The sequence below is a fragment of the Bufo bufo genome, chromosome 7 (genome assembly GCF_905171765.1).
Source record: "Bufo bufo chromosome 7, aBufBuf1.1, whole genome shotgun sequence".
Lineage (NCBI taxonomy): Eukaryota > Metazoa > Chordata > Amphibia > Anura > Bufonidae > Bufo > Bufo bufo.
In genome coordinates, this window is record NC_053395.1 from 174,970,825 (window position 1) to 174,983,600 (window position 12,776).

At 42.9% G+C, this 12,776-nt stretch overlaps 1 protein-coding gene across 3 annotated transcripts in view; it reads left to right on the forward strand.

The window, feature by feature from the left end:
• PDE1A (phosphodiesterase 1A) overlaps positions 1-12,776 on the forward strand; it is a 216,971-nt gene that overhangs the window by 136,669 nt on the left and 67,526 nt on the right. For 2 of the 3 annotated variants that reach the window (XM_040440830.1, XM_040440831.1), the window contains exons 2-4: positions 7,086-7,199; positions 8,971-9,109; positions 11,468-11,534. In XM_040440830.1, coding sequence (XP_040296764.1) covers positions 7,157-7,199; positions 8,971-9,109; positions 11,468-11,534 — 249 coding nt within the window. In that variant the 5' untranslated portion in view covers positions 7,086-7,156. Of the gene's footprint in view, positions 1-7,085; positions 7,200-8,926; positions 9,110-11,467; positions 11,535-12,776 lie in introns of all 3 variants that reach the window. The other variant, XM_040440829.1, reaches the window with a different exon arrangement.

A 12,776-nucleotide genomic window follows, 5' to 3' on the forward strand; every position in this document is an offset into this window, starting at 1 on the left:
CTGGTGTAGACTTCAGTTTCTGGTGCAGGGACTGCGAGAGATGTGCCTGATTTATTAAGAAGCATCTGCCTCTTAATAAATTAGGTGCATCTCACTCAGGCGTGTGTGGGAATGCCAGTCTTGATAAGTGTCCAGCTTGGGGGAGAATATATACCTGTGAGATGGATAAACAGTCACCATTGTATGAATACTGATTCATTAGAACTGTCATTCTGCATTTTGCCACAAGAGGCAGCTGTTTCTCAACACAGCTAACATTGTGCAAGTATTTGAATATGACCCTCTGCTGGGTCCGGAGTCTGACACTACTGGGCCGACTTTTTCTCTCCCTGCTGCTCTGAAATCAATATTTGTTGATGGGTTGACACATGACCGCTGCAGCCAACACAGGCCTCAGAGGTGACCTACTCCCATTTGACAAGTCCCCTGTCGACAGATTTTTTTTTTCAATGCGGCATGTAGAAGAAGAGCTGGCCTAGAAGTGACAGACACCGAACCCAGCAGTGGGAACCAGATAAGTATGATGTTAAGTGCCTGTCTGCCACTCTGGGATGTCTGTCTCACTCTTGGATAACCCCTTTAAACAATATTTCATTTTCAGATAATACATGCCCTTTAAATATATGGATTATTTACCGGCAGAATTGACTTTATTCCAGGTAATTTTTTTTTTTAATGTAACGTAGCTCAGCTCAGCTGTGTCTGAAAGAAAATGACCAGATAAAGCGGACTTTATAAAGGGCACAGAGCAGTCTGCAGCAATTGATTAGGTGACATAGCAGACAGCCGGATTTCCACAGAGCTGTCAGCAGTTTAAATGAATCTCCTGCTAGAGAACATAAATATATGCTTTAGATGTCCAATGTACGTGTTCTGCTTAGTGCTCAGAAAATGTCAGGAGAACACTACTGAGTCAAGTATGAATGAACTGGGATGATGAGGATAAGAACAATACATATGAGAAGACTACACTGCGTGCAGAATTATTAGGCAAATGAGTATTTTGACCACATCATCCTCTTTATGCATGTTGTCTTACTCCAAGCTGTATAGGCTCGAAAGCCTACTACCAATTAAGCATATTTGGTGATGTGCATCTCTGTAATGAGAAGGGGTGTGGTCTAATGACATCAACACCCTATATTAGGTGTGCATAATTATTTTGGCAAAATGGGTCAAAAGAAGGACTTGACAGGCTCAGAAAAGTCAAAAATAGTGAGATATCTTGCAGAGGGATGCAGCACTCTTAAAATTGCAAAGCTTCTGAAGCGTGATCATCGAACAATCAAGCGTTTCATTCAAAATAGTCAACAGGGTCGCAAGAAGCGTGTGGAAAAACCAAGGCGCAAAATAACTGCCCATGAACTGAGAAAAGTCAAGCGTGCAGCTGCCAAGATGCCACTTGCCACCAGTTTGGCCATATTTCAGAGCTGCAACATCACTGGAGTGCCCAAAAGCACAAGGTGTGCAATACTCAGAGACATGGCCAAGGTAAGAAAGGCTGAAAGACGACCACCACTGAACAAGACACACAAGCTGAAACGTCAAGACTGGGCCAAGAAATATCTCAAGACTGATTTTTCTAAGGTTTTATGGACTGATGAAATGAGAGTGAGTCTTGATGGGCCAGATGGGCCCGTGGCTGGATTGGTAAAGGGCAGAGAGCTCCAGTCCGACTCAGACGCCAGCAAGGTGGAGGTGGAGTACTGGTTTGGGCTGGTATCATCAAAGATGAGCTTGTGGGGCCTTTTCGGGTTGAGGATGGAGTCAAGCTCAACTCCCAGTCCTACTGCCAGTTTCTGGAAGACACCTTCTTCAAGCAGTGGTACAGGAAGAAGTCTGCATCCTTCAAGAAAAACATGATTTTCATGCAGGACAATGCTCCATCACACGCGTCCAAGTACTCCACAGCGTGGCTGGCAAGAAAGGGTATAAAAGAAGAAAATCTAATGACATGGCCTCCTTGTTCACCTGATCTGAACCCCATTGAGAACCTGTGGTCCATCATCAAATGTGAGATTTACAAGGAGGGAAAACAGTACACCTCTCTGAACAGTGTCTGGGAGGCTGTGGTTGCTGCTGCACGCAATGTTGATGGTGAACAGATCAAAACACTGACAGAATCCATGGATGGCAGGCTTTTGAGTGTCCTTGCAAAGAAAGGTGGCTATATTGGTCACTGATTTGTTTTTGTTTTGTTTTTGAATGTCAGAAATGTATATTTGTGAATGTTGAGATGTTATATTGGTTTCACTGGTAAAAATAAATAATTGAAATGGGTATATATTTGTTTTTTATTAAGTTGCCTAATAATTATGCACAGTAATAGTCACCTGCACACACAGATATCCCCCTAAAATAGCTAAAACTAAAAACAAACTAAAAACTACTTCCAAAAATATTCAGCTTTGATATTAATGAGTTTTTTGGGTTCATTGAGAACATGGTTGTTGTTCAATAATAAAATTAATCCTCAAAAATACAACTTGCCTAATAATTCTGCACTCCCTGAAATGCATTCACACCAAGACTACAGACTATGCATTTTATGGCTGCTTTCAGATGGGCGAGTGGGGGTCCGTGAGACTCACTCCATGTGACGGAAACATCATTTGAGTATGGGACAGTAGAACCACGCTGAACCTCATAACATCATACATCACTAGGATCCAGGGAGTTTGGCTCAGACAAGCATCGGTCATTCCAGAAAATGTTCTATCACACAATTGCATGTCTCACAGACCACAATTGTCTGTCTGAAAGCAGGTCACGTTCTATCCACATGTCCACTGTGACCAATTTGTCCAATTTGTCCATTTTTAGATCATGCAAAATCTGATTCAGCTATATATGCAGTAAGTAGACAGCAACAGGGAGACCTCTAGTACCATGAGTAATGTGGTTTTACAGAAGCACTCTTATACCTACAGTCCTATCCACACCCACACAGCTGCTCACTGTTAAATAATAGGGGCCATACGCTAGCATCAATGACCTGATTGGTAAGTATTCCATTGTTTTTTTTAAAGGGTTGTCTACTGGGATTATTTTTTTGTATATATATATGGGTCTGAATGAGATAAAAAGCATTACTCACCTTACTGATCTCCCACTGCTTCCTTTTCTATGCCCTTCCTGGCCCCAAGAAGACACATAGGAAATGGCTCAGTAACCTGCTCAGTCAATCACTGGCCACATTAATGAATTGACTCTTCTTGTGATTGGCTGAGCAGGCATCTGAAGGCATTTCCTGTGTGTCGAGCAAGGACCAGGAAGTAGAGACCAAGGGAGGCCCAGTAAGTGTGGAAGAAAAACTGAAGAACGCTGAGATTACGAACAGATTTGCAGAAAACACTTAAGCAAACGTAAGGAAAATTCAGGGAAAATTTTTCTGCATCACTTATGTGAAAAAGGCCTTAAGGCATCACTGACCTTTCAATAAACTTAGCATTAAAAGGGTTTTCCGACATTTTGATACTGATGACCTATTCTCAGAATAGTGGGTGATTCAGTCAGCACAACCCTGTATGCAGGTGCACATCGCTATGGCGAAATACATATACAAACGCAAAATACAAATGCAATAGCACTCTGCAACCAGCATTCTGCCCTGCCTCTATGCTGGATGAGGCATTGGTGTACATTTTGGCCAAAGCGTAATAAGCCACTCACCACGTCAAGGTCGCCTCTATGGAGTGGTCCCTAACACTAGTTCCTACCTGTTTATGGGCCATGACAGCCACACAAAGTCCAGGGAATGCAGGTACAGCATGCACGCCAGGAACACTCTGCTTTTAACTCCGTCCGGTGCCATTACAGCTTTCATCGGATCCAGGGATGCAAGTACCAACATGCATGTTGAGCCCACCATATACTTCTTCTGGAGCCAAATGGCTACTGGTAGGTGCTATATAAGCAGACTCAGTTTTATACTGACTTTAAAACCAGCCTCCAGGACAGATTGACTGGTCAGGTGTGCATGACTGCATGGGGATCGCCACGCCTCCAATATATACTACAAAGAAAAAATTTGGGTGATTCAGTCAGCACAACCCTGTATGCAGGTGCACATCGCTATGGCGAAATACATATACAAACGCAAAATACAAATGCAATAGCACTCTGCAACCAGCATTCTGCCCTGCCTCTATGCTGGATGAGGCATTGGTGTACATTTTGGCCAAAGCGTAATAAGCCACTCACCACATCAAGGTCGCCTCTATGGAGTGGTCCCTAACACTAGTTCCTACCTGTTTATGGGCCATGACAGCCACACAAAGTCCAGGGAATGCAGGTACAGCATGCACGGACACAAAGTCCAGGGAATGCAGGTACAGCATGCACGCCAGGCACACTCTGCTTTTAACCCCGTCCGGTGCCATTACAGCTTTCATCGGATCCAGGGATGCAAGTACCAACATGCATGCTGAGCCCACTATATACTTCTCCTGGAGCCAAATGGCTACTGGTAGGTTCTATATAAGCAGACTCAGTTTTATACTGACTTTAAAACCAGCCTTCAGGACAGATTGACTGGTCAGGTGTGCATGACTGCATGGAGATCGCCACGCCTCCAATATATACTACAAAGAAAAAATGTGGGTGATTCAGTCAGCACAACCCTGAATGCAGGTGCACATCGCTATGGCGAAATACATATACAAACGCAAAATACTAATGCAATAGCACTCTGCAACCAGCATTCTGCCCTGCCTCCATGCTGGATGAGGCATTGGTGTACATTTTTCTGCATCACTTATATGAAAAAGGCCTTAAGGCATCACTGACCTTTCAATAAACTTAGCATTAAAAGGGTTTTCCGACATTTTGATACTGATGACCTATTCTCAGAATAGGTCATCAGTATCTGATCAGTGGGGGTCCGACACCAGGGACCCTCTGCCGATCAACTGTTAGAGAAGGCACCAGCGCTCCTGTGAGCGTTGTTGCCTTCTCTCAGCTCACCAAGCACAGCCTCGTACATTGTATAGCGGCTGTACTTGGAATCGCGCTCAGACAGATTCACTTCAATAAGGCTGATCATGGTACCAAGCACAGTTGCTATACAGGAGCCTCAGTGCCTTCTGAAACAGCTGATCCAGAGGGGTCCTGGGTGTCGGACCCCCACAGATCAGATACTAATGATGTATTCAGAGGATAGGTCATTAATATCAAAATTTCGGAAAACCCCTTTAATCAATAGTACACAGAGTGTACATGAGGAAGCCTGGTCATTATATGACTTGTATCTGGCATTAGTAGACGTTTTCCTCTGTGCTTGCTGAATATCTGGTTTTCAGTTCTCTCAGACACGGTGGGTGGAGACTAGCTGCCATCCACTGCACACACAGAAAGTAGAAGAGAATCTCTTTCTTAACCTTCTCTTTTGCATTCAGAAGCAGCCCGGACATTTTTTTTTTGTGACTGAAATGCCTGTGCTTATCTATAAGCTTTCTATATAGCTGTGCAGTCTTCTTTTCTGTTTGTATCTCCCCAACTCCTGCTCACTCCTCCCCACTCCATAGACCTAAACGGACACTGACAGAGATGATCCATCCTAGATGGGAAAAAGGCTTTTTATAAAGTGAAAAGCAATTAGCAAGAGGGGGGAGCTGGTAAACAGCTGATAACAAGAGAAGGAGACATTTCTCACTGATAAAGCACATTGCAAAATTTTCTTGTGGTGGCTGGTACTATTGATTTATGCAAAGTTGTGTTAAAAGTTAGTGACCATTTAAGGAACTGAATACCTCTAAATGAGCCTTTTACAGTGGCAGATTATCAGAGGGATTATCAGGAATGAATGTTCTTATAAATGTAAAGGTGCCACCGATCACCTGCTCGTTAAGAGCATCATTGATGTCCCACCAAAATCATAGGTGCTGGACAGCAGTTCATCCTGATCTACTGGCCAGAAACAATTATTCTTAATCTGCCGGCCCATGTAAAGGGGCCTTAACTACAGTTGTGTAGCATAAGTCATTAAATATAAGAAATAAACATTTCCATCTAAAGGATATCACTCTCAAATTGACATCTACTGTGTAAAACCACTTTCTATTGTGTCAAATTGGAACAGGATTTAAAAAATATATATAATTTGAGTGAAAGTGAATGGCTACTATGACAGGTTGTATGAATGTTGGGCTCTGGAATATTCAAGCGTCCTCTCCCTCCAGAGTGAAAACTGACCTACGAGTTAGGGTTAATTCACATGAACGTAAGGGCTCAGTAAGCGTATTGCAGACGCAAACGGTGGGTCCGAAATATAAGGGCACAGGCTGCATGCACTCCATGTTGCGGATGCTGACCCATTGACTTTAATGGGTCAGCGATCCGCAAGATACGGCAAAAGATAGGACATGTTCTATCTTTTGCAGAGCGGGGGCACAGATAAAAAGCCCACGGAAACACTCTGAAGCGTTTCTGTGGGCTTTCGGGCCTGTGCCTCCGCACCACAAAAGGTATGTCCTATCTTTTGCCCTATCTCGTGGATCGTGGACCCATTCAAGTCAATGGGTCTGCATCTGCAGCACAGAATGCACACGGCCGGTGCCTGTGCATTGCAGACCGCTATTTGCAATCCGCAGCACAGGCACGAAGCCTTTACGTTCGTGTGAATGAGCCCTGACAGTGCCAACTGGAGTGAACTGTAACCACCATGGAGCTTTACCCTGAAGCTTTTGTGTCTCTGTATTTTCAGTTCTGTTCAGGAAATGCATCTGGTGAACTGTTGCAGTCTGTGATTAACTTTCAAAGTGGAAAGTTACAGGCTGCTATAGGACTCATGAAAAAAGTAGGCCATTAATAGGTACGGTAGGTCTCGCTCCTATATTAACGAGTGGTACAGCTATGTTAGCTCCACAGATGCTGCAATGTTAGTAAAAGAGGAAGAGAAAAGTGTTCTTGAGTGATAAAAATACCATTACCTCCTGTCCTGGGGTAGGAGTGTGTTCATGTCAAGCAGCATCTTAAGGTGGCCTACGTTTTACTATGAGTCCCCCAGTTCTTTGTGTATGTACTGTGATACAAATGGAGGATTATATTTAGTAACAATCTGTTATTGCTTTCTTTCTTTTTGACAGATTAAGATGTTTGGTGAAGCAGCTTGAGAAAGGAGATATTAATGTGTCTGACCTGAAGAATAATATAGAATATGCAGCATCAGTATTGGAAGCGGTTTACATTGATGAAACCAGGTAGGCAGATTTAATGGTTATATCCAGATTTTAGTGCAGATTTAACCAAAGATGGCCTCATCATTCCAACAATATGGGCATCAAAACTGGTGCTAACAAAAGGATCATAAATCAGATCTGAACTTGTGTCCTCATTTCTATAACAAATAAAGCAAGTTACACAAATGCTAATATCGGTATGTTTAGAACGCTGTTTGGCGATACAGCAGAACACTGCCAGAAGAAATTTAACATTGAAGGGGTTGTTCAGGTTCTGAGCCGGACCTGTACATATCCCCATTTTCACCCGGACAGCCCTTCTGATATGAGCATCGATGTATTTCATGCTCCGATGCTTTCCCTTGCCCTGTGCTGTTTCAAACAGGGCAAGGGCTGTCTGTTTATATTGTTTACACTGTTAGGCGGAGGCTTCTCCCTAGCAGTTTTCCCGGTGATATCACAGGCACTAATGGGCGCGCTTTAGCACTGCCCTAGCCATTTTACAGGCTAGGGCAGCGCTTAAGCCCGCCCATTAGTGCCGGTGACGTCAACGGGCTCACTGATAGGTGGAGGCCTCCGCCTAGCTTTACCCATGGAGAGTCCGGTATGTTACTGGATCTCCAGAAAAAACTTTGCCCTGCGCAATTCTGCGCAGGGCAAAGGAGAGCATCGGAGCATAAATGCATGATGCTCATATAAGGGGAGCTGCCTGGGTGAAAACAGTGATATGTCCAGGTTCAGCTCTGAACCTAAACAACTCCTTTAATGCATTTAGAGGTATTGCAGATTACCGGAGTCCCTCCAAGTCAATGTCAATGGCAGTCAACAGTGTGTGTATGATGATTACAAAAATCTCACACTGAGCTTATTATAAATGAATACACTAAGCTTATGATTGACAAAGTGCTCACTGTTTGCAGCAGGCCATGGGCCGTTCACTCAGTTTCTGTAAGTCATAATATCATATAGGGTCTTTGCACACACAATATCAATGCCTGCAAGTGAACAGATGATTAATAAACCCTATGGTAATAAATAGGATATTTTAAATATTGTCTAATTGGGCACACTATTCACAAAAAGTTCAAAAAGCCAAAAAGTAATTTCAGAAACTGGTTTCTTCCAGACCCTGACCTAAATACATGGTATTACGACACATCTATTCATTAGAAACCTTTTAAAAATATCACTTTAGTATTTGATCCATTAAAAGTTGAATTTATTAATATTTTCTCAAAGTTTATTTATCTCTGTAGAGCCAATGTAAAATTAGGCTCATGTCGACAAAACACATTTCGCAGTTCCTGTTACTTTCATCACAAACATTACATTGGTCTTTAGCAATATGAGAAGTAAAATATGTGGGCGAGAGTGATAAGCTGAAGGATGCAGAAAGTATACAGATGCTGCCACAGACAGGGCTTAATAGGAACTTAACTGTGGTAGCTATGGGAGCCGTCAGAAGACCCAAGACTGAACAGTTGGCTCTCACAATCGTCACGGGAGGCCTGTTAAATGACCACTCAAATATTGTGGTTGCAATTGAGTTGTCTCCAATCACAGATTCTGCTGGAGGGTGTAACCGGAAAAATTATAGACTGGATAATAATAATAATACCTTTTACACTTTTCTGAAACCAGATTTCTTTAACAAATCCCTTACCTGTAGGAGACTCGTGTCTGGCCTAGTTTGTGACATCTCTGTATAGTCATTGTATTATTATATTCTTATTATATCAAATATATAGGAAACTATTGGATACGGAAGATGAGCTCGCTGATATCCACACAGACGCTGTTCCATTGGAAGTACGAGACTGGTTGGCATCCACCTTCACAAGGAAAATGGGAATGAGACGAAGGCGCCCAGAAGAAAAACCAAAGTTTCGTAGTATTGTCCATGCAGTCCAAGCTGGTATATTTGTTGAAAGGTAATCCTTATTTGTTTTGGTGCCATTAGGAAAGGTTTCATGCAAAAATCAAAGTTAGACCAGCACCTTCAATAAATATGAAATAATGTACAGGTGCACGCTACCATGGCTGACATGCAGACGCAAACACTATATGTAGCTGCACACTGCTCCATGTGCAAAGACAATGCAAACAATAGGAGTGTGGGTTAATCTGAATTGCAATAATGCTACAGCTACCTTCACCTATTAAAAGCTCAATTACAAGTAACTTACATTATGAGTATAAAACATTATCTAGTATTCTCAATGATAAGCAGGAAAAAAAATTTAGGTCTTGGAAACATGGATGCAATTGTCTAAACCTCCGTAACAATTCTTGCATCCAGGTTGTTTTGTCGTCCATTCCCCTTCCCTTTTTTATCTATCATTTTTCTATTCTCACTTTTGTGTCTACATTTTTTAATACTGTGCTCTTTGGAATAGGAAGGTAATGTGCCAGGTTGGCAAGTAATCATACTAGACAAAATGTGTTATGACGATTAATTATCATTCATTTCTAATATACACTGCTCAAAAAAATAAAGGGAACACAAAAATAACACATCCTAGATATGAATTAATTAAATATTTTCCTGAAATACTTTGTTCTTTACATAGTTGAATGTGCTGACAACAAAATCACACAAAAATAAAAAAAATGGAAATCAAATTTTTCAACCCATGGAGGTCTGGATTTGGAGTCACACTCAAAATTAAAGTGGAAAAACACACTACAGGCTGATCCAACTTTGATGTAATGTCCTTAAAACAAGTCAAAATGAGGCTCAGTAGTGTGTGTGGCCTCCATGTGCCTGTATGACCTCCCTACAACGCGCCTGTGCATGCTCCTGATGAGGTGGCGGACGGTCTCCTGAGGGATCTCCTCCCAGACCTGGACTAAAGCATCTGCCAACTCCTGGACAGTCTGTGGTGCAACGTGACGTTGGTGGATAGAGCGAGACATGATGTCCCAGATGTGCTCAATTGGATTCAGGTCTGGGGAACGGGCGGGCCAGTCCATAGCATGAATGCCTTCGTCTTGCAGGAACTGCTGACACACTCCAGCCACATGAGGTCTAGCATTGTCTTGCATTAGGAGGAACCCAGGGCCAACTGCACCAGCATATGGTCTCACAAGGGGTCTGAGGATCTCATCTCGGTACCTAATGGCAGTCAGGCTACCTCTGGTGAGCACATAGAGGGCTGTGCGGCCCTCCAAAGAAATGCCACCCCACACCATTACTGACCCAATGCCAAACCGGTCATGCTGGAGGATGTTGCAGGCAGCAGAACGTTCTCCACGGCGTCTCCAGACTCTGTCACATCTGTCACATGTGCTCAGTGTGAACCTGCTTTCATCTGTGAAGAGCACAGGGCGCCAGTGGCGAATTTGCCAATCTTGGTGTTCTCTGGCAAATGCCAAACGTCCTGCACGGTGTTGGGCTGTAAGCACAACCCCCACCTGTGGACGTCGGGCCCTCATATCACCCTCATGGAGTCTGTTTCTGACCGTTTGAGCAGACACATGCACATTTGTGGCCTGCTGGAGGTCATTTTGAAGGGCTCTGGCAGTGCTCCTCCTGTTCCTCCTTGCACAAAGGCGGAGGTAGCGGTCCTGCTGCTGGGTTGTTGCCCTCCTACGGCCTCCTCCACGTCTCCTGATGTACTGGCCTGTCTCCTGGTAGCGCCTCCATGCTCTGGACACTACGCTGACAGACACAGCAAACCTTCTTGCCACAGCTCGCATTGATGTGCCATCCTGGATAAGCTGCACTACCTGAGCCACTTGTGTGGGTTGTAGACTCCGTCTCATGCTACCACTAGAGTGAAAGCACCGCCAGCATTCAAAAGTGACCAAAATATCAGCCAGGAAGCATAGGAACTGAGAAGTGGTCTGTGGTCACCACCTGCAGAACCACTCCTTTATTGGGGGTGTCTTGCTAATTGCCTATAATTTCCACCTGTTGTCTATCCCATTTGCACAACAGCATGTGAAATTGATTGTCACTCAGTGTTGCTTCCTAAGTGGACAGTTTGATTTCACAGAAGTGTGATTGACTTGGAGTTACATTGTGTTGTTTAAGTGTTCCCTTTTTGAGCAGTGTATATTGGATGCAACGGTCTATGTCAGCAGCAATTTGGGAGATTGTATACAGTAGGCACATACTATTTTGTTATCTCGCTGTTGTGTTTTCTTTTGGGACTTAGATTTTTAACTTGAATAAGTCTGTGTTCTTTTCATCTTACTTATAAACATGTAAACATTACTCTCGTCAAGGGTTGGTACCTTGGAATTCTTTTATATATATTTTAGCTTAACCATTTCTCTGTTTTTAGGATGTATCGGCGATCATCCAATATGGCCGGTCTTACGTACCCATCTACTGTCATAGCATGTTTAAAGGTAATTAAATAAACGTTAATGATATTGATGTATGGTATTCCCTATCTACAGAACCAAAATCAGCAGGATCTGCAGATGTGGCTTTATAAGAAACAACATTTTTAATCTACCTTATCATATTCTTTGCATTACGATGCCAGTTCTAAAAGCATCCACAAGGCCATAAATCTCAATAATTTCACACAGTACATACTGTGGGTCTTATGCATGAAGACTAGTCTGAGAAATAGAAAAGACTCAACTTAGGGATGAGTAAATCGGTTCTAATAAGTAGATTCTCTCATTAGACTTAGAGTTCTTTCCCTGTGAGGGGCTGTCCCCACATTTGAAGAAGCGACAACCTGCCTGTTGATTGACAGGGCTTGACATCTCGCCTGGCCCTGACAATCTGGGCCTAGTGCTGCTGCTTGGAATAGCGGTACAGGCGCAAAACGTAAAATTTGGCTTTGGAAGCAGCAACTGTTAATGCGCTTCTACTTGGAAGTGTAGTGGTGCATATGCAGTCACTACTCCTGCGCCTTCACCACTACTCGGAGCCACCCCCATTCCATGGATTGTCAGGGTCGGTTGAGATGTCAAGCCCTGTCAATCAACAGGCAGGTGGGCAGCCCCTCGCAGGTGAAGAACTCATGAGACAAATCAATTTGTTAGAATCAATCTGCTTATCCCTACCTCAGCAATACGCTTCTCTACTGTGCAGTCTTCATACAAAGTACTGCAGCAATCTCTCATACTAACCCCTTATACAGTGGCGCATCCTTCAAAATAACTCTAGAACGACGTATAAAACCGCTTTGACCTTTTTTATCCTTATATACACTCAATCAGCATTGTATGAATAATAGAGGAAGTGGTGGAGCCTTTTTTTTGGCTTTCATTGCAGATGAATAGACCACATGACGCCTCAGATTCCACTTTGAGGTCAGATCTAGAGCAGCTCCAAATATGACAAGGGTCACACTACATATAAATTCTACCTTGAAACCGGGACATTTATTTTTTGAATATATGTACTGTATATATAAAATATATACCGTATAAATGTTTTTAAATCACAGAGGGAAATTGTAATGTAGAAATCTATGATTTAAATGCTCTCGGTTTTATTGTGACCTATACTAAGCAAGTAGCAAGAAAAAAGTCAAAAGAAAAGACAAGAATATAGTAAAGCAAATAAGGTAAAAGTCATAACCTAATGTTATAGATTTCAGTAATAACCACAAGGTCACAGATTGATGTAAA